The sequence below is a fragment of the Mixophyes fleayi genome, chromosome 8 (assembly GCF_038048845.1).
Source record: "Mixophyes fleayi isolate aMixFle1 chromosome 8, aMixFle1.hap1, whole genome shotgun sequence".
NCBI classification, from domain to species: domain Eukaryota; kingdom Metazoa; phylum Chordata; class Amphibia; order Anura; family Limnodynastidae; genus Mixophyes; species Mixophyes fleayi.
This window is the reverse complement of record NC_134409.1, coordinates 96,686,104-96,708,280: the sequence shown is the minus strand read 5'-3', so window position 1 is coordinate 96,708,280 and position 22,177 is coordinate 96,686,104. Positions and strand designations below refer to the sequence as shown.

The window sequence follows — 22,177 nt, the reverse complement described above, 5'->3', positions numbered from 1 at the left end:
AAAGTAAACAGACTCCATATAAGCCTTGATCCGGATCAATAATAATCACAAATTTTATAAAAAAAAAAATCAAAAAAAAAATCACCAATAATAGAGACTACTGCACATATCTACAGGTCCGGCATTGAATCTATTTTCAGTATCATTCATCCATTACCTTGAGACCCTCATCCACTCTTATTAGTCTGCAGTTATCTTCCGTAGGCGCTAGGGCAGCATATCTTCGTGCTACCAGCTTCTCATATCCTCTGTGGATACCCGCAAACTGCCTGCTCACCTCCAATGGGAGTCTGACATCCAGCTGTCCCTGTCTAATGATGACTGAAATTGGATCTTCCAAAATATTTTTTTAAATGTCAAAATGTATCAACCATTCTGAAATGCTGGTTAATCTTCTACATAGAATGTATTTAACACCTGAGAGACTGTACAGATTCATGTCTGCTGTATCTAAATTTTGTTGGAGGAACCATGGGAGTCGTCTCTTTTTCTGGAGTTATCCACATATTCAACCCGTGGTCAGAGATTTTCATATTAATACATAAAGCTATGAATGTTGAAGTACCCCTTTCACCGGAGGTGGCTTTCCTTCACCACTTTCCTCCTCAAATCAATAACCGATGCAAAATGCAGATGATCGGGTCAGAATTTAGTGTTAATAAATTAATCCATGGATCCATTCTGCCTTATGTCAACAGTGCAGGGTGGTGGTGTAATTAATGTTTTCCTGGCTCACATTTGGCTACTCAATACTAATTGAACATGGTTTAAATGCCACAGCTTACCCGAGCATTATTTCTGATCATGTGCATCCCTTAATGACCACAATCTACCAGTTTTCTAATGGCTACAACCAGCAGGATAACATGACATGTGACATGTCACAAAGCACTCATCATTCAGAGCTGATTTCACTAACATGACAACACTTCTACTTTACAGATATTTTAATCGTAAACAATATTCCAGAAACTTAGGAAATCCTGGAAGAAAATAATAAATGCTGCACAATGACAATTTCATACACACTCAGAGCCCTTCCTCCTACAATCACTGTAAGGAGCATTGCTAAACTGAGTGAGAAGGGAAATTCTACAGGCAGTGTGGATTGGGATCTATTTTTTTTAATCTTTATTTTACAAGGAAACTGCAAGTACATTAAACAGTTGTATATTAACACAGATAAAAAAATAATAATAATAATAATATGGTATATATTGGGCATGGTGCAAGACCAAAGCAATCTGGATAAACTGTATATTTCAATATATATATTGATGTATTAAGAGAAGGACTGGGAATTAGTGGATATGCATGACCTAAGATTCTGTCTAGGGAATTTTAGCATCTACTCACTGGAGTGAACTTAGGAGGGCGCAGGCTGCCATGCCTATGGGACAGTTGGAATCTTCAGGCCTCCCAGCAAGGCAACAGGCTGCAGCTGTGAAACATATCTAAGGTGGGACAGCCTCCTAGCTGTGTCTCATGACTCTGCAAGACATTTAGGGAAAACTGAGAGACACCTTTTATTGCAATCTGGACAAACAAGCTGTTTGCATCTGTTTTATGTGTGGTCTGAACACTAGGTCCCTCCATTAATAGAGCAGAAACTTGCTGCATTAGTTGCAGTCAAATAGGATTAAAAATTTTGATATTCCTTTATTTTGTTGCTCATTCATTTTACTGCACAATAAAACTAGCTGCAGGCCGGATAGTGCCAAACGACTGAACTCTTGTCTCTACTACTTTGTCATCATATGCCACTGTATATGTATGTGTGTGTGTAATATATATATATATATATATATATATATATATATATATTATAATATATATTATTATATATATATATATATATATATATATATATATATATATATATATATTATAATATATATTATAATATATATATCATAGTTCAAAAGCTTCTTCCTTCATTAGTTTTCAAGATGTATTTTGTAACGTGTTGCACCTACAAAAAAACACAACTTGTAATTGTAATCATTGACCTTTATTGTTATATCCCTTTTTAAACACTCTCTCGCAGGAAAATAAAATAAAAACATGCACGTTATAGCCTTTCAAACCATTTCATTGATAAATATTTCAAAATATCTGGTAAAACACATATGGGAGCTACAACACCTTGTGATAGGTTACATACTTTTCTGTCACTAAAAGGGTTGCACAATCATTGTTACAAATATGACACTTTGAAGGTATTGATTAGACATGAACCAGTTTTCAGACTCCCAAACAGTATCCTTGCTCTCATAAGGATGGATTATTACATTTAAGTGCGGCCTTTTATGCAGCCATCTTTGGCCTGCAAGTCCAGCTACGGCAATGGAAGACAAGAAGTAAAGAAAAGAAATTTAACAGAGGTCAGTAAAACTCACCTCTTTTACTAAAACTCCAGAAAACTTATCTGTCAATTTAAGGGAAACGATGCAGATTTTAAACATGACAGACATTAGGACAGGCAGCAGTAGCATTTGTGTTATTGTACTAATTGTATATATGGATAAGTAACTGCACAAGACTACATGCTCAGCAGCTAGACACATAACATTACTTAAATCTGCTTCCCCTACAGTAAATTTCTCTTAATTTAGGCTCTCAGTGACTGATTACATAATGGATTTCAAGGGTATACTTTCCCCAGTATAGTTAAAAGAACTGCCAACAGAACCAAAACTATTTGTGTTCTGGAAATGAAAGGCTTACAAATCTAAACAAAGTTCTCATAATTTCCAATTTTCTCATAGAGTAGATTATTTCCTTGTTCTTAGATTTGCATTATTGCAGAATACACAATGTGGAATTTCAGTAAATACATATTTGATGGCACATTTGATGCGCAGTGTAAAAATCATGACAATTCTGCACCACATATCACAGTTTAACAATCTGAATAATATTCTAGGCTTAATTTATAGTCATTGAATGGTTTATCTAGCTGTTTTGTTAACAGTAAACTGGGTAAAGAGTAAATAAAGAATGTCTATTACCAATAATCGATCAGAATATTTCATTAAAATAATATTTGTCCATAAACACTGACTGTTCCAGTGAGTACTGAGGTAATCAGTTGAACTGCAACATCTACCTATTTCATCAGTTAAAAACAAAGGTGATACATTTGAATTACAAACACAACTTATTCATGTAAATACCATACTAATAAAAAATGTATTCCGTGACCTATGTACAACATAAAGGGGCGTATTCAATTGTTAGCGTTAACGCTGAAAAACGAGCGCTCGAAAAATATTACCGTTTATACGGTAATATTGCGCGCGAAAAGCGTTAATACGGTAGTTTACTCGCCTAATTTCAGCTCGCAGCTCAGGGAGCAGCGAGCTGAAATTCCACGAGTAATTACTGCATTAACGCTAAGATTTTTCGAGCGCTCGTTTATTAGCGTTAACGCTAATTGAATACGCCCCAAAGAGGGGAGTTCAATTGACCTGCGCACTATTACTGTTATTACGGTAATAGTGTGCTTAAATACCGTTATTAAGGTAGATTTAACACTGGCTTTTTGCTCGCAGCTTCCCGAGCTGCGAGCAGAAAGCCGGGTTAAATTTACCGTAATAACGGTAATAAATTTAACGCTGCGCTACTTCGGGGGGGAATTAAAATCCCCCCAAAAAATTGAAACCCAAGTCCGTCAATATCCGTAACAGAAGTATATTCCCCGACTTGACTAATTGCTTAGGAAACTCAATAAGGGGTTTTTTTTTTATCCACAAAAGGTACGCTGGGAGATGACACATTAAATGACCTCTATTCACAGTGCAGTTTTAATCTTGGAAGAATAGAGCCTTGTTAACCTTTCTGCTGCCAGCTTGAAATACGTGCAAGCAGATGATGTTTTGGTGAATGTATGCATGTAATGACACACAAGTGGGAGTTGGTGAGTCATATTTAACAGCTGCTGATAAAACACGAGTATTGCATTACAAGGAATAAGCACAATCCTCCTAATGTAAGACCCTGTCAAAGCATGTGATTGACATCAACTATGGCAAATTTGAATTCGGTTTACTTTGCCTTGTAAAGGTTTACATGTTGCCTGATGTTTAGTGTTCGTCTGCTTAAGAGAGAATTCATTATATTACTGCGTAATTACATTAGGGTGATTTGCTACACAACGTCCCTTATTAGCTCACATCTGATGTACTTTACTCCTACTGAATTGGTTAAATATCGCTTCTAATTCAAAATGTTTAATTTGACATTAAAATATGAGCAAGGAAATGGCAAAGTCAAGTTTTGGTGATGAAGTAATGATTGCCTAGTCAATATGAATAGAACACTGCAGGAAGATACACACTGCAATCTTAGATCAGATGTTAGAAGACCAACATCAAAGCCTTTACCGGTGTGGTGAGATTACAATGGCACAGACACTCTGAAATGTAGATAGATGTCTACATTTCCTACACAGAATTCTTGTTAATTTGATCCTGAAGCGTGATACAGAAAATTGGGGAAAAATACTGCCCACACCATCTGCTCCTCCCTTAACAGCCATGAGCATATACTTTATTTAGACATAAATCTGCCCTAAACTACACAGCCAACAGCATCAAGCTATTCTCTACCACCTACTGTAAAGTTTATGTCCTTGTGGGACATCCTGAAAGTGAGGTAGAGAAAAACTTGAGTAAAAAAGGAAGTTATTTGCGAACCCCATAATTACGATTATGGAATTATCAAGTAATTTACTCAACTTTCCCTAAATGCCCCGTTGTACACCGGAAAGAATATTCACAAAGACTCAATCTGAATTCTTTTCTGTCACTCTGCTCTTGACAAATGATTCTGCTGTCCTGAAAACATATGAAGAAATTGGGAAAAAAAAACAAAAAAAAAACCCCAAAAAGCCACAAGAGTTGCCAAATTCAAAAGGAGACCATAAAAAAAAACAAAAAAAAAAACTAAATTTTGGCAAATCAGCTTTGCAATTTGTGGACTGGATTATATTGCAGGCCATCCAGAGATTATCACCATTACAACCCTGTAACTTTTGTGCAGTATCCTCATATCAATCGTCATTCTCCAGTCCTCAAAAGTATATCTGGCTCTGATAAGGAGCAGTACAGAAAATACCCCATTTCATCCACCTCATCAGGTGTGAGTTCTGAAAACAAATTAACTTTGGGGTCCAAGGCAGAAGGTAAATCCCCTCTCTCTAGATGGCCTACAGTTTCTTTCAGTGCTTGTATGAATCGGTCTGCTAATGCCTCCTGTGACCAGTCGTCCTCTTTCTCACAAATGTGAAGCAGTATGTTGGTGAGGTGGGAGGCTGCAAGATGGGAGAGCGGCAGATTGTATCGACAAATAGCCTTTAGTATTTTCAGACAGAGGCATCGACAACCTGAATCATGTTGATCCCGTCCTATCAAGGCAGCTGTTTCTGCTCCACGCTGGCTTAGTCGCCACATATTTCCATAACGTGGTAGTCTATGAGCTTTGGCGACTGCTGCACGCTCCCCAAGAGCTACCAATGGAAGGAAGTCAATGAAGAGTCTCCGGTCTTCCTCATACTGTACCTCCAAGATGAGGCTTTCAGATGGCACTACAGGCCGAATCACATAGCCCAACATGCTGCCAATTGCTGGCCAATTGATTGAACCAGCTACAACTTTCTCAAAAGTGGCTACCACAGCCTTGGGACAAAGGTAACCCCCCACCACACAGCGGTCCCAATAACTGGTCCCACGAGGAAAGTATTCCATATTCTCTCTACGTAGAAGGCAGAACCCTGGTTGGTTGAGGATAGTTTCTTCTCCGGGGACACAGGACCATAAATTATTGTCCACAGAGAGAGGTACCATAAGCTGAATGTGGTCTGCTCTCACTACCTGAAATTTGGGAACAGAAAACAAAGTACAATTGAAATAGACAAACAAGAAACAAAAATTAATAATTTGCAAGGTAATTTCCTCTAAATAAATATTAGCAACGCCTTCAGTACATATAATTTATTTATCAGACACCAAAACACATAGTTCAAAGGTGGAAGCTCTCATTTATCAGTAACCACATTAGCAGAAAAAAACAATTATAAGGGTCACATACATTATTTATGTATCCTCTTATACATCATTCTAGAGAGAGAATATTTTTATGTACACTAGGATATAGCAAAGTCATAAAATTTGGGGAAAGGCTGCGGTTCTTTACAGACTATATAAAAATCCAGAATGTATAGGGAGGTAGGTGGGGGGGATAATCAAAAAACATCCACAAGAATAATCAAGAAACATAATTACATAGGATACATAGAGATCATCAAATGTATCAAACCATGATTGACATATAAATGTGGACAACCCCCCCTCCCCCCCCATTGCTCTGTACTAGAAATAAACATTGTCTCACTATAAATAAATTTCTTACAGGAACATTGTTCCCTCTTATTTACACCGCTGCTCACAGATTATAGGGTACCGAGGAATAGAATAGTACGTGGGGGCAATAAAAACAACTGTGTAAAAACATATATCTTAGATGAAGAAAAGGTATAGAATTATGTCACAACCTAAACTTTGAAAGCATGACACTCAGAAGTAATATTAGAAAGAAAATTAGAAATATTTCAAACAAATGTTTAGAGCTTGTGCACACGTATGTAACTTACATCAAACTTTGAATGCAAACAAATTGGATATAAACAAGTTACAAAAAGAACAGTTTGGAAGGTCATTTACAAGAAGATACAGATTTTGTTTTTAAGTTCCTTAGAGCACATAAAGGCAGCCACTGCCACGGAGCAAAGTTTTACTGCCTAAAGCTGGGCAAATCGGGTAGTTCCTAGGTATAAGTGGACTAGCCACAGTTGGGGGCCGGACACATGAACACGACTACATAGTTCCAGCACCTCAATGTTGTAAAACCTGGTATAATATGGCCACCCATCTTGTATATTAATTATATAAGCATCCATTTCCGTTATTACTTATACGATTATTATATAATTATATTACATAAGCATACATGTAATGCTGGCATAGGCATGGCTAGTAGAATATGGGCACCCGGATCTGTTGGTATATAATAATGCTGCTGGTATCATAAGGACACCTTTGGTATTATGATGGGATCACTGATATTGTGATTGTAGGGCAATGCTGGTATAATATGAGCATCCACAGCAGCTGGAATATGGACATGAACAATGTGCTCTGGCCTCTGCCGAGAGGAAACGTGGATAGGTCAGACCACTGCCTGTATAACTCATGGAACAGCAGTGCTGGTACAAGGTATAATACACTCTGCTGGTTACATGCTTATAACTGGACAATATACTACACAACACTGTACATTTTGGAACAAACAGTAATAATACAAGACTGAGTACTAATAGAGGTAAGAGGGCCCAGCTCCAAAGCTTACAATCTATAGGAAGAGGTTAATTGGCATATATTGCATATTGGTCCTGCCAGACTGAAATGAAATTAACTGCTTGGTGGTGAATGAGGCCCTGTCCTGAAACGATTATTCAGACACACATCAGCAGCTTATTTTTGTTTATAGAATTTATAACCTGAACTTTTGTAAGTCGCCTAATACAAAGTATATTTTAGTGAGTCTTATGCTTTCATGTATCTATACGAGTTACATTCTGCAAATTCATATAGCAATTAACACATAGAAGTTGCAGCAAGTTTCTTAGGTGTATGTAATACACATGAATCCTTTAGAAATGAAAGGACACTTTAATTCACACAAATGTAAATAGTCACTTGGTAAATAGACTTATAACTTACTCTTACTATCCACTAAATAAAAAAAAGTGTGATGAGAAGGGTCTGATTTAACATTAAGCACAGTAGGGTTCCTCATAGCAGTGGCAAAGGCAGGTAGGTGGCACTTATATATTGATGTACTTTCTGTGCACTCAGGGTAACTTTTTTCCTTGATCAGCAAAAGGGAAGACAAACACAATAAGAAAAGTCAACCACTGTCAGTTTAAATGATGTGAATAAAAGTTATATCAACTGAAAGGTGCACCGAGAATGTATAATTTATCAGTGGAGTTTTCAGGGTACTGCCACTATATCCTGCTGCCCGACAGCATTGGTGAGGCTATGCTTTTAAAAATACACCTTACCATGTTGTAAATAATCATAATTATAGGATATAAAAATTTAAATAGAAAAATGTTTGAACTTTCCGTTGAAACAATTTATTAGCACTTAATATAGTGTTGCAACCAAGTATTATTGAACTATCACTACTAGCCAGTGAAGATTATAGAACATAAAAAAAACAAAAAACAAATGTACTGTGTGAGACAACAATCCAGAGCTTCCAATGTAATACATAGATTTGGAGCACTATTTTAAAACCATGTGTTTTAAAATAGTGGATTGGCATGTCCCAGAAGTCTGCATACTTATAGAGCAAGATAGGTTTCAAATGCAGCTTGCACAGAATTATCAGCTGACAACTGTAGAATAGAGTTGAAGTTTGGTGTGAGGGGAGATATGAACAATCCTAACAATCCAATGTACTGTATGTAACCAAAACAAATCAAATACAATTTCTCCAGAGGCAGCCATACATCACTATCTCCTAACAAAAGCTCAGGACTACTATGCTATATCCGAAAATACATTTGAGCCCAAAAGACATACTGTAGACTGTGACCCAGAACTACATGCAGCAAGATTGTCCCAAAATTAACATTTGCAGTAATATGTAACTTGCAATAACAGAGTACAATACAAAGATACGTATGTAAAAACACACAAACTTCCACTAAAAATGTTACCTGCAGGTCATCATACAGGCTCCCACTAAGGTGCATGTCCTTCAATGACATGTCTGGAAACTTGCTGTGGATGAAGTTTCGCAGTTCAGTGCAGATATCTACAGCAGCCTGTTTGGCACAGCTCTGTTCTGATGGTGGAATGGCCACATGCTTCTTATAGTAAGAGAACAGTTTTTCCTGAAGCGATAGCTTCAAGCGCGTCTTCTTCAGATCTGTTTGGATCTTACGACTTGGGGGTTTGGGCCGGACAGATTCTGCAGTGAATAAGTAAATCAGAGTTAGCAAAGTAGAAAAGTCTATAAGTCTAAAAATGTTATCTATGCACGAAACAAACAACCAATCTAAAACATATATTGCATCAAAATTTAGGATTCATGCTAAAAGTATGAAATCCTGCAAAGTCTCAAATTCTTGAGACAATAATTATTGTCTCAAGAATTTGACAGTTATTTGAACATTTTCCAAAAACATACTAGTAGGTTAATTGTCTGTTATCAAATGGACACTAATCTGTGTATTAGGGAATTTAGACTGTAAGCTCCAATGGGACAGGGACTGATGCAAGCGACAAATATTTTCTGTACATCGCTGCGGTATTGGTGGCACTATATAAATGATGATGATATCCTGTGCTTTACTTTGGAAGGCAGTGAAATAAAAAATGTCAATCTCTAAAAACAGTGTACTGTTATCTACTTTGGAACAGAAATGCAAAATACATGAGAATGTTACACTGTATCACATAGGGCCATGCCAGAAACATTACATTCACTTAAAGTATATCTACAATTGAGATAATCAAGCAGCACCCCAAAACTATGATCAACTGGGGAGGCATAATTTAAATTAAGATCCATCACAATCCACTATACAATATGAAAGGTAAGCAGCAGTATTCACAAGGGTATATATATAAAACAAATATATATATAAAAAAAAGGTCTTTATTAAACACCAACATAAAAATATCCCTCTGTGTTAGTGGCTAATACATCTATACACTACTTATGGATGCTACTGCTTTTATTTAATAAAAGCAATATGAGCAAAAGCAATGTTTCCCCTTGGCAGTCTTATTTCTCTAAAGAAAAAAAAAAAGATTACATAAAAATAGATTAAGATACAGAAGATAAGGTCTGACTGGCATAGCAAGTTTGTATAAATGTTTAAAATGAATAAGCACTATTCAATCACTAAGATAATAAAACTCAAAAAGATGTTTTATTATAGTTTCAACAATTTAGAGTTAGAAACACACACACACACACAACTGTTTATGAATGCTAACTGACTGCTTTGCCTTTTGATCTTGTGTTTTCTGGATTACAACTGTTCAGCGACAGAGAAAATATAGTTATAAAATATATATCAAAAATATAAAATCAGCCTAGAAATTAGTCTCTCATAAACTTAATTGGAATTTTATTATGAAACAAATCAACATGGTAACGATCTAAAGGTCTCCAGGCAACCTTTTACCTGGTTCAAATACTGAAGTGTCTGTCGGAAGGGCCTGCAAGCTGCGACTCACAGATGTCTTCATGTCTTTGTTCAGCAATCGGTTAGATGAGCCCATCCAGCTTGGTTCCTCCCAGCTCCGTTTACCAGACTGGCTGGATCGAGAAGGACTAGCAGGAGCACTGATGGCTCGATCATACATCTAAACAAGAACGGGAAAAGAAACATCAGCCTTTGTTACTACCATGGATATTTTGTTACTCTCCTTATATGATGATATTGTATTGCTGATAAGTAAAACAAATGTGTTTTGATGATTTGTTGTACAGGGATTGGATTCATACACACAAATAATCATCAAAAATGTTAACCTTCTTTCCCTTCTACAATCATCATTTTAACAAAATTCTATTCATTTTAAATTTCTCTACATTCTCCTGCCCTGATCTGTCAGTCCCACACCTTAATCACAGCCCTTGATCAGGTGGGCTACAGTTATTCTTCTCAACATTGACCATGATCTCAGCCGTGGAACACTAAAGAAATGCACAAAAACTCTTCTGCAAAGTAGAAAGTCATTGGGAAAAGTATTGACCTTCTCATCATTTCCTCAAATATACTTCTATCTACCAATACTACTAAAATGTTCTGGACACTGCCAAACACATATAATTCCAATCTCTCATCTCCACTCAGGGTTTCATCTCACACGCTAAGGCCTCCAACCATCCTTGCCACTCAAGTTTCTTACTTCAAGGACAAGATTGAAAAGATTCAATATGAAATGGTATCCTCTCCCCTTAGTGAAAACCCTGTTCAAATTCTTTCTTGCATCCTCTGGCACATTCCTTTTGTATGATCAAATTTGTAAACTCTCCCTCTGCACTGCTATCTTTCCATCACAATTCAAGCATGTGGTTATTGCACATATTCTGAAAAAAACTAACTATGACCCAAATTCATTCATAGATTATCTCATCTCTCCATTATTGTTCCTCTTCAGGCTTTCCTCATAGAACCTACTTGTGCTTCTTTAGTCAGGATTTCCTTCCCAACACTCTACAGAGAATGCACTGATTTTGGTGGTAAATTATGTAATCACTGCTAAATAAAAGGATGCAACTCCCTTTGAATTCTCCTTGACCTCTCTGCTGCATTTGGTACTGTTGACCACTTCTCATTTAAATATTCCCTAGGTCATTCAGGACACTGTCCTATCCTAAAAGTCATTCTACTTATCAAACTGTTCCTGCAATGTTTCTCTAGATCCAGCTCCTCTCCGCTTCCTCTATCAGCTTGAGTATCACAAGCTCAGTCCTAGACCCACAGCTATTCTTAATCCATATGACTTTTCATGGAACACGAATGCCATTTTGGGTTTTAGTATCACATCTATGCGGATGACACCCAAATGTATCTATCCTGCCTGCATGTTTCATCAAATGGGTTGGCTCGCATTACAGAATGTCTTTGGATGTCCTCTAGGCACCTCAATTAAACTGAAGCATTCAATTTAATTTAATAAGCTTTCCACCAATCAAAAGAGCTACCTACCTGACATCTCAACAATAAACCCTATCTTCTTGCCTGTGTGTCATTGTTGGTTCTATTCATTTTTCCACACACCTAATCTGTATCGAAATCCTGAAACAAACATCTAAGAAACATTTCCAGAGTATGCACATATCTCACACAAGATACCGTAAAAACTTTAATCAATGCACTCAATCTCCCTTATTGCAAATGTTTTCTTTACCAAACATTCACCCCTGCATTGTATTCTGAAAGCAGTGGATAAACTAATTTCCCTTTTAAAATGTTCTTCTAGTGATGTTCTGCTCTGCCAGTCTTTACATTGGTTGCATGTATTTTACCAAATCCAATATAAAGTACTTCTACTAACAAAGACATTGACAAAACTGAACAAACACATCTCTTTACTGGTCTCAAAATATCTCCAAACTCGACCTCTCCATTCCCCCCCAAGACCTGTTATACTCACCCTCACTCCGTTACAAAAATTTTTGGCCTGCACACTCATTGCCGAATCCCTTTTTTATACAAGATGAGTTTTCTCTAGCCTCCAAAATATCAAATGTTCCCTGAAAACACAACTTTTTAGAAAGGCTAATCAAGTTCCCTAATGACTTTTAATCTTCAAAGGCTATGCCAGCCAATTACCACCCTTTATTTAGTTGATGCAACATTTACAGTTATTCTCTTTCTATACTCAAACAACCTTTTGATCACTAAGTACACATCCCCTTCCACTACTTACAATGTAAAATTGTGTGAAACCCTTCCAGAATGATTCAGAAGCAAGCTGCATTAACCAGGCTGGATTGGGTAAAGGGTCCGGGGGCTGGATAACATCCTGCCAGGTTGTGTGCCCAAAATTGTATAGAAATAGCTGTACTGTGCATATAAAATTGTATTCCATCTGTACTTCTTACTCAATAATCCCAAATACCTCTGTTGTGAAACAGTTTTTATAAGGTCCATTTAAGAGCAATAAAACATGATTCTGCCTTTGAGAATTCTGCCTAACACGTAGTGCCTGCTGTAATCCTGTGACCAAGAGATAAAAGCTAAAAATCGAATTCGTTCCCCAGCTGTCCAGTGTTGAACTCAGCATTCTGCATTCAACGCTCTGCCCGCTACCCAGCAGTCCTGAACCATAGTAAGCCAGTCACCAGCAAAGAAGCACTGCAACAGCTATACAAACTACCCGGAAGCGGTTCCAGGTGCCGTTGAAGGAGCCTGGTTGTGGCAGCGACTACTCTCACAAGAGTGTGCAGTTGGCATTCACAGTCAACAAGTGTCTTGTGGCAGGTGACACCTGTAGGAATGGTAAGTAATGGAGGGTTACTAACGGAAGAAAAGCCAGATAAACTGTAGTGAGACTAAAAGGACAGGACAGCAGAATAAGCCCATCCTGTCACAGGCACTTATTCCTATTGCAACCTGGCTAGACCTATATGCAATCTCTGGCATCTCCTATGTCAATATGCAGGGCCTGTTTACCTCTTTGCATGTTTAGTAATACCAAGTCTTTTATTAAAGTTATTTTCCTAATTGTAAAGCACTGATGAATATGCTAGTGCTATATAAATATTAATAAACATACCCGTTTCACTGCAAGCGTGGCTATCCCTAGCATTGCAGCTCCCCCAACTCCAAGTACAAGGCGAGCATTAGACAATACAAAGTCTATAGCAGTGCCAATGCCATTGTCATCCTTCTTCCCCTTCTTTTCACCAGCTCCTGCCATGTTTTCCTGCAATATATAACAAACAAATGAGACAGCTGTCCCAGAACAACATACCGAGAAAAAACAAATAACTCAGGGTAGAAATAGAACTGTGAAAAAGATGGTGTTGCCAATATCAACCAGATTCACACTTATTTTTCTATTTTGTGTTTGAGGAAATGGCAAGAAACATCTCATTGGTTGTTATGGGAGACACACCCTTCTGCCATTTCACTTCTTTTAATAAACTACACCCTTCACCTTTTCCTATACAAAGTTTCCTTTCTGAAGCAAGGATTATTGAATAGTACGTAACATTTATTTCAATATAAAATAGAAATGTGCTAAGCTATGTTACTTGATTTGTTTGCTATTGAACCATACTACATTTCTATTGAAAATAGTCCTAAACCCCAAAGTGAACCGCATTTCCTAACCATATAGGAACGATCATTAAGAAGAGTACTTCACTCTTATACAGATGGATCCAGCTTAAATTTTTTTAGACAAATGGAGTGACAGACACATAGATCTGATAGTGCCACTTGCACATTTAAATGTCTATAGCACTGTCCAACCAGTTTACTTCCTTTTAGGTACATGCTGAAAATATGCTTGCTCCATCTTCATGTATCTCAAATGTATGAATGAGTAGCATTTACGTATATATGTATCAGAAGAAAACAAACTAAAGGCCATAGCTAAGTATGTGGACAGTCACCAACATACGAGCCATTTTACCTGCAGACTTGGGAAAACAATGTCTGTAGAATGGATTAAACTAGTCCCCCAAGATTGGTCCTGAGGAAAAATTGTCCCTTTTCCAGCTGTTTTTCTTTGTCCTCCAGCTTTGTGAGGCTCTGATTTTTCCTAAATTCTCGACGCACATAAGAGGCGTAGTAGTCACGATCGGTAAACTGAAGTTTGCGCCCCTGGCGCATCAGGGCACGATACAAGGTAAGAACAGCCTCACGGGACCAGCCTGCCATGGCAGGAATCAATAAAGAGCTGGCCCTGCCAGTCTGAGGATAACGACAAAAAAAGAAAATGATTATACATTCAACTGCTAAAACAAATTTCACTCTCATACTGTGCTCTTAAAATATATTACTACAAATATAGTTTGGCCCATGTTCCATGCTGTACAAAAGCACTACTTCTAATATTGCATAACATAATACAATATTTTAGCAGTGGATGTCAAAAGCAGGTAGGTGGCTTACTAGCTGCTGTGAAACAATTCCAGACACGTTCCTACAACCTGGGACTTCGTTCTACATCTGTTTTTGATCCTGAGATTATCTACACCAGCTGTAATGGCTGTTAAACCACCACCCCCAAAGAAAACTAATAACCATTACTCTTTCAATATTGATATTTGAGGACAATACATTAATAAAGTAGTATTGTTGTGTGTAGACTTATCTTTGAGATAATATTATGTGATTTTAAAAACAAATAATTATTTTTGAAAATTCCTGGAATTTGCTTTGTAAATTATGATTAAATCAATGTAACACATTAAATAATATTTAACTGAAACCAACTGTGCATACACCAGTGGAATGTTATATAGCTAAAAAAGCGAACTGTTTTTTTTTTCCTAGGTCATATTTATGAAGTTTACTACAACCTGAATGCCATACTGCTGCGATCTTGTATCAGTACAAGGGGAAGTTAAAGGGCTCATTACACAAACATGTCAGAGTTTGATCTTATACTGGACATGTAAAAGGATAATATTGCTAACTCTGCAGCAGACATGTGTATGCGGAGACAAGGGTTAAATTGACACACAAAGTCATATAAATGAGTCTGTAAGATATGCTCAGATGTGAGCTCACCCTCCACTGACCCAGCTCTTTAGGACACACAACTCTCTGGCCGCAGAGTACACTAGTTCTCAGGGTCGCCGGTAATATGTCAGAACTTCCGCTAGCAGGGGGTGGTAGGATGCTTCCGGCTTCCACAAACCATAGAGAGGAAGGAGCGCAGTGACCGGAGAGTATAGGGAATCAATGAAAGAGCGTCTCTGGCGTGTGGAATGCTGGGATAGAAGGTGCTGTAACACAGCGCTGATACTGTATCAGTAACGCATATTGATCAGTGTCACTGGTGCTGCTTCTGTTCGTTTCTGGGTTGCTCCTCATAACAGGATTTGGTTGAACAAAAGGCACGGGTTTTTTTTAACAGTGATTTAAAAATACAGGAAGTAAGCTATATGTGAAAAGCTGCTATGGTACGTTTAGGGTGGTGTGTCATATGTTAGTTTTAGTGGCATCATCAGATCCTCTAGTCCCACAAACTAAACCCTTTGCATATACGCTCCCACACATCTGTACTTCACTACACAAGTGTCATAATGTGGAATGATTGACGATTACTATGGAATGACAGCAGTTTTATATGCCATGTCAATGGAAAAATGTCAAAACAATTGCACTTCTGTCATGGAAAACCCCTCTATTTCTCCAACATCCGCTAATCCCATACACTAAACCTTTTGCATATATGGGGGAGTGTACACAAGTGTCATAATGTGGAATGACGAACGATTACTATGGAATAACAGCTGTTTTACACGCCTTCTGAATGACACAGGAATATATTGAAGATAATAGTATCGTAAAAGGAATAAAATACAGGTACTGACACAATTCTGGAATAAGGTCCATTGTTTAAGAAGCTCTCTAGTTGGCAGCAAACCATAAATGGTCAATATCCAGTTGAAAGGTTATTGCCGGTGGCCATCCAGAAAATGGTTAGATCCAAACGAAATGGTTAAGACAGGCAACAATCCATAAACAGTCCGAGTCAGGCAAAGGTCAGAACTGGCAGCATATAAAACCAATATTAATTTGTCCCACAGCAGCAGAGACCACCATTCCAAACAATTTTTTTTTTATGTTTAAATTTAAATAACTTTAAAAAAATAGTTCCTAAATGCTTTGTTACAGTTTATTTTTAGAGGTGTTTCTACATCGTACAGATGTTGAGTTATAAAGTGACTCTGCAGATCACCGATGGACCCGAATGCTGACCATAAGTGATTTCGATTGAAGAGGTGTCCGGCACTACTGTTTACTGTCATTGCGACTTGTATTCATCTGAATTTAAAGTGGCAATGTCGGTTTAAGGGCTAGATTTACTAAACTGCGGGTTTGAAAAAGTGGAGATGTTGCCTATAGCAACCAATCAGATTATAGCTGTCATTTATTTAGTGCACTCTACAAAATGACAGCTAGAATCTGATTGGTTGCTATAGGCAACATCTCTACTTTTTCAAACCCGCAGTTTAGTAAATATACCCCACAGTGTTTAAACACTTAGGGCCTGAGTCATTAAGGAGAGCAAAGCATATCAAATAGGTAAATTTGCATCTGGGCAAAACCATGTTGCATTGGAGAGGGAAGTAAATTTAAAATGTGGGAACAGATTAATAGTTGTGGTAGTGCATGTCCTAGATCAACTTTAAATTTCAGTGTAAAAATAAAGCTATCAAGTATTTGTGTGCTAGATGAAGCAGACAGTATTTGTCTTATTTTCAAAATAATAAACTAATTTGCACCCCTTACATTGTAACATGGTTTGTCCTGGAGAACATTTACTCCTTTTTTTGGCTTACTTTCCTTAATGACTCAGATCCCCTTTAAATTCAGATGAATACAAGTCGCGATGACAGTAAAAAGTAGTGCCGGACACCTCTTCAATCGAAATCACTTGCGGTCAGCATTCGGGTCCATCGGTGATCTGCAGAGTCGCTGTAAAGGTAAGTCTATAAATATTAACATCGCTTTTTAAAAATTTCGGATTTTTTTTTTGAAGGTGAAGTGGGTGTTGGATCTTTCGAAACTGAAAAACGTACCAAACCCTGTATTTTTGCTATTTTCATGGCAAGAAGGATGGTAGATCTCCCAAATAATGTAAAATTAAAAGCTTTTTTGATTCTCTGCATCCCCTCAAGCAATATACATGTTTACGAAAGCCATGAAGTGAGTCTTTTTTACTTTTGGGTCCTTTAAATAGTAGTATCTCTTCAGTACAATGGGAGGATTTGGGCGATTAGCATGAAAATTTGAACCTTTCGATATTAATCTATACTGATCAAAATGAAAGTCAAGTTTCTGATCATGGTCAGAAGAAGAGGGCGAGTATAAAAACACTTCTCCCTTTGGTCATATAGGTGGTAGTGAGATAATTTGTTTTTCATTCAAGCCTGTTTTACAAAGTATCTGGAATGCTTCTGTGATAGAGAAGTCTGTATGTTGGCCATACAAATAAGTATTTTCAGAATAAGACATGGTACACAGTATACGGTCTTCAGTTAAATTAGATTATCGTCGGACTTTGTTAAAAAAACAAAAAAACAATTGAAATAAGCTATATAAGCTCTACTGTTCCTCCAATGCTGTGAAGTGAATTATAATAAGCATCTACCTTTTTCAGCGTTGAGGTCTCCCTTCAGTTACACTGAGTGATTGTGTAAATGCACACTAACCTTTTCTGTAGAGTAAACTGAAGTGTAGAAGTACACTTTGAGCACAGCAAAATGATAAAAAGTAATTAAGTGGCCCCAGAATCCTATGCTTATCAGTTTGTGTGAAGGTAATCTGACCATGATCAAATGTTTTTTTGTTTTTTTTAAGAAACACATAAAGATGTGAATGGGACTTCTGAATCTGAACTTCTAAAATCCTCACATGTATACTTATTGGTTTTTACAAAAATCAAAAGTGTAAAAGAAAATTCCTGGTTAACATGAATTTTTTTAAAAAAAATCTCATAACTGTCCTGTGATTTTAGGAGACTTGCCAGCCATTCGACACAGTCTTGACACTCAGGAGGTATGTCATACTTGCCAACTCTCCCAGAATGTCCGGGAGACTCCTGCATTTTGCGAGAGTCTCACGGACTCCCGGGAGAGTGTGGCAATCTCCCGCATCTGGCAGAATTCTGCCCACTTCCTAGTGAAGTAGGCAGAATTAGGTCCAAAACGCCGTGATTCACCAGGAATCGCGGTGTTTGGCCCCGACCCCTACTGTCAAATGATGCGTTTGCACAATTACGTCACGGGGCGGGGCCAAAATTATGCAAATTTTTGGAGCCCCACCCCCATCAGGCTCACCTCCCCCGGCAGGCTCCCGGAAGCCAACTTCAGCAAGTTGGCAAGTATGAGGTATGTCCCGCAAAAATTGTGGGATGAGGGGGTTGTAGAGCATTTAAGTGCTTCAAAAGCATCAGGCATGCCCTTTGGCATGACCTGCCACTCCTCTGGTAGTTATGGATTATAGGTGTAGTAAAAAGTACAGCTTAGTTTTATCACTAAAGGTGTGGAAATGTCTACACAACAGAGACAACATTAGCAATGTTACTTATATGAAATCTCAACAGATAATAGAAAAAAATGTAATGTCATGGGGGGTCTTAAAAAGCCAACACTTAAATATGGTCCATGTTGATTATCATTACATATTTCTTTTATTTATAAGCAATATTTTTTATTTATTTTCACAGTAATAAAAAAAAGTATCAGACAATAGATAACAAATCGGAGTCATGTACAGTATTATGCATAGGGACATCAGAGTCATGAAAAGTCCCTAATAAATAACATTTCTTTGGTCAGACAGTCAGTTGTATTATATTACACTTGGGTAAGGGGTCTTATCTAAAGTATCACTACTTGAGTTAATTCTGTTCACGAAAACATGGCTTGTACAGTTAATATCAGTTGGTTACCATTGATGTAATTTTCAGCACTGTTTGCAACGCATTCCAATCTCATCAGAAAAGAGAGCCCTATGTTGTACTTGAGATAATATAACCTTAATCTGGCAATTGAAAAACTACAAGTCCAAATATGTTCTGTTTCCTGATGTGGAACTACAAATCCTAGCATGTGGGCAGGGCATGCCATGGAATAGATGTCTATGGGACTGCTGTGTACTGCAATTTAACAAGTATTGAAAATGCTGTTACACATACAGTAATGTACACCAACTCAAGCTGGCATACATTACCGTGTGTAGATTTTCAGGTCTGCTGTATGAGGAGAACATTGCTTTAGAGGGATCTTCGGATCCCTCACCACATCTTACTGCTCTCCCCTCCGGTCACTTTGCAATAGTGACCATAGAGAACATAGGAGAAGCGTCTTTGCAGGAACAGCTGTCTTTTGTGACTGCTGTTCCTGTTAAAGTTTTTTGATAAACATGATGGAATCATAAAGATATGTTTACTTAAACTCAACAGTTAGATAACAAATGTGACATTATTACAATAATATGCATCTTAGATATTTCAATTTATAATTAACAGGTGATAAGAGGGAGCTTACCTCTAACCATTATTACCTTAAACAGAATTTTAACCATTACCCATGTAAATATATTTACCTCTCTTGCTCTTACTCTCATCACCCTTCCACAATCTGAATTTATTGTGGAGCCAGGTATGTTTGTGTGAATTTAGAGTGGATCTGACTTTTTGTGTCGATCCTGGTGTGGAGAGGCAGGGCCTGATCAATCATTAGGCTGAACTGGCTCCATCCCAGGAACCAGCCATCACCGTTGCGCGATAGATCAGGGCTCCTCGTTTCCTCTCCTCTTATCCTCTGCACTGTGCCCTGCAATGTGGACACCGTTTGCAGGTTTTAATTTTTCTGAATGGGGGAGGGGATCGCGGACGGGGTGCCGCAATTTTCACGCGGGAGGGGGTGGGGTCGCGAGGGTGCTGCAATTTTCGGGGGGGGGGGTGTGTCACAGGGGGTGCTGCCATGTTCGCAGTGGGGGGGGGAGTTGTCAGGAGTGTGACAGAGCCAGGGAGGAAGGGAGTGCAGGAAGAGGACAGAGAGCCAGGGGGAAAAGGGGGTGCTGGAACAGGGGTGACAGAGCCAGGGGGGAAGGGAGTGCACAAGAGGGGTAACAGAGCCAAGGAGGAAGGGGGTGCAGGAAGAGGGGTGAGAGCCAGGGGGAAAAGGGGTGCTGGAAGAGGGGTAAGAGCCTGGGGGAAAAGGTGCTGAAAGAGGGGTGACAGAGCCAGGGGGAAAGGGGGTGCAGGTAGAGGTATGACAGAGCCAGGGGGGAAGGGAGTGCAGGAAGAGGGGTGAGAGCCAGGAGGAAGGGGGTGCAGGAAGAGGGGTGAGAGGGACAAATGATAAGATGGTGCAGGGGCATAGCTAAAAGAAAGTGTAAAGGGAGAGACATCTTAACAATGGAAATGTCAGGGATGCAGCCATCATAAAACACAAGTAGTAATGAAGAATGGGAATGCACAGAGGGGACAAGTGTTAAAAAAAAAAATCAAGCCTTCATATTCCATTCACATATATTTTCTATACCCCCACTTCTAAATTTCCACTTCGACCACTGCCCTCTGTCCCTGCTCCCGCCTGCCTGTGTGAGCTGACAGCTGCTGATCACTTCTCGCCCAGCGCGCCCAGTAGGAGAACAGAACACAGGATGCCATAATCAGGTAAGTTCATATATTTTCTCGTGTCCAATGTGTTTTTCACCATCCTTTCTTGAACTGGGGGCACTACTGTGTATCTAATGATGTTTAAAGCAGTATGTATTGCTCATTATTGTGCTGTAATGTTTCTTGCATATTTATCTGTACAGAGATTTTTAGTTAAGAGGAAAAAACGCTGCTTGTCATACATTTTATCTGTCATTGTGTCAATATATCTATTTTTCTTTGCATTGTAAATGGGGTATTAAGCTGCTCCTGGGACTCGCACTCTCAGTATCTGATATGCTGTACCAATTTTTATTTGTGAATGAGTTTTTGTCTGGTCACTACTATTGATTTGGGGCACTACTATGGCATACTGTTATTTGGGGGCACTACTGTATGGCATAATGTAATTTGGGGGCACTATTGAGGCATAATATGGTTTGTGGGCACTATTGTGGCATAATATGATTTGTGGGCACTATTGTGGCATAATATGATTTGGGGGCATTACTATGCCATAATATGATTTGTGGGCACTACTGCATGGCCAAATATGAATTGAGGGTAATATTATGTGGCATAATATGACCTGGGGGCACTACGGTGTGGCATAATATGAACTTCTGCCAAAGGCAAGTCTCTCATTGTTGAATATGACGGGAGCCCAAAGAAGTTGCTGTACCGGGGCCCAAAATTCCTCTTGTTGGCCGTGCCTGTGAGTCAAGGGGGTAGACGTCTCCAGTTAAATAATCTAAATGTTTCCTATCTAAACAAACTGATGGATCACATCCAATTATCTCTCACCCACCTCCTTTATCCCCATTAATTTATATACTGTGTTATTTAAAAGGAATAGAAAAGACGCATATCCAGTTACTGTAGTAAAAATAATATTTTTCCCCTAACATTTTGCTGTAGATGGAAATACTTTTAATGCGGCCGTGTGGGTTCAAATGATCGTTCAATAGTTATGTTTTTCTGATATATTTGTTAGTTTTATTTCATGTGGAATCATTCATGAAAATTCTGCCATTACTATTTAATTGAGGGAAAAGGGTACCTGTTACCTATATGTGTGTAAGTATTCTGTTGTTGCTATTTTGTGGGAGATTTGAAAATAGCAAAACATTGGTTTCCTACAGTGGCGTCTGTATAATTGGTGGTATTGCTGTAGTATGGGGTGGCATGCTGGTGGCAATGTTGTAGTGTTTTTGGGGCTTAGTATT

The 22,177-nt window shown here is 38.3% G+C and overlaps 2 protein-coding genes across 6 annotated transcripts in view; both read right to left on the bottom strand.

The window, feature by feature from the left end:
- Positions 1-1,989: 1,989 nt before the first annotated feature.
- Positions 1,990-13,517, bottom strand: MIEF1 (mitochondrial elongation factor 1). Its single transcript, XM_075182918.1, has 4 exons — positions 13,374-13,517; positions 10,268-10,448; positions 8,789-9,042; positions 1,990-5,873 (listed from the first exon to the last, which is right to left on the bottom strand). The coding sequence occupies exons 1-4, from the start codon at positions 13,515-13,517 to the stop codon at positions 5,061-5,063; spliced, it is 1,392 nt and encodes a 463-aa protein (XP_075039019.1). The 3' UTR covers positions 1,990-5,060.
- A 755-nt stretch (positions 13,518-14,272) lies between these two features.
- MIURF (mitochondrial elongation factor 1 upstream open reading frame) overlaps positions 14,273-22,177 on the bottom strand; it is a 132,449-nt gene continuing 124,544 nt past the window's right edge. The window contains exons 1-2 of one of the 5 annotated variants that reach the window (XM_075182920.1): positions 15,341-15,444; positions 14,273-14,518 (exon numbers count right to left, since the gene is read on the bottom strand). In XM_075182920.1, the coding sequence (XP_075039021.1) occupies positions 14,273-14,485 (213 nt within the window). In that variant the 5' untranslated portion in view covers positions 14,486-14,518; positions 15,341-15,444. Of the gene's footprint in view, positions 14,519-15,340; positions 15,445-22,177 lie in introns of those variants that run through there. The other 4 variants (XM_075182919.1, XM_075182921.1, XM_075182922.1 and 1 more) reach the window with 4 other exon arrangements.

Bases quoted from the DNA above. Each gene is read 5' to 3' on its own strand.
- MIEF1 (XM_075182918.1), bottom strand. From the start codon at position 13,517: ATGGCAGGAGCTGGTGAAAAGAAGGGGAAGAAGGATGACAATGGCATT. The intron at 9,043-10,267 runs GTAAAAGGTTGC...TATTCACTGCAG, and splicing joins CACTTCAGTATTTGAACCAG to AATCTGTCCGGCCCAAACCC. The intron at 5,874-8,788 runs GTAACATTTTTA...CCCAAATTTCAG, and splicing joins GCCTGTATGATGACCTGCAG to GTAGTGAGAGCAGACCACAT.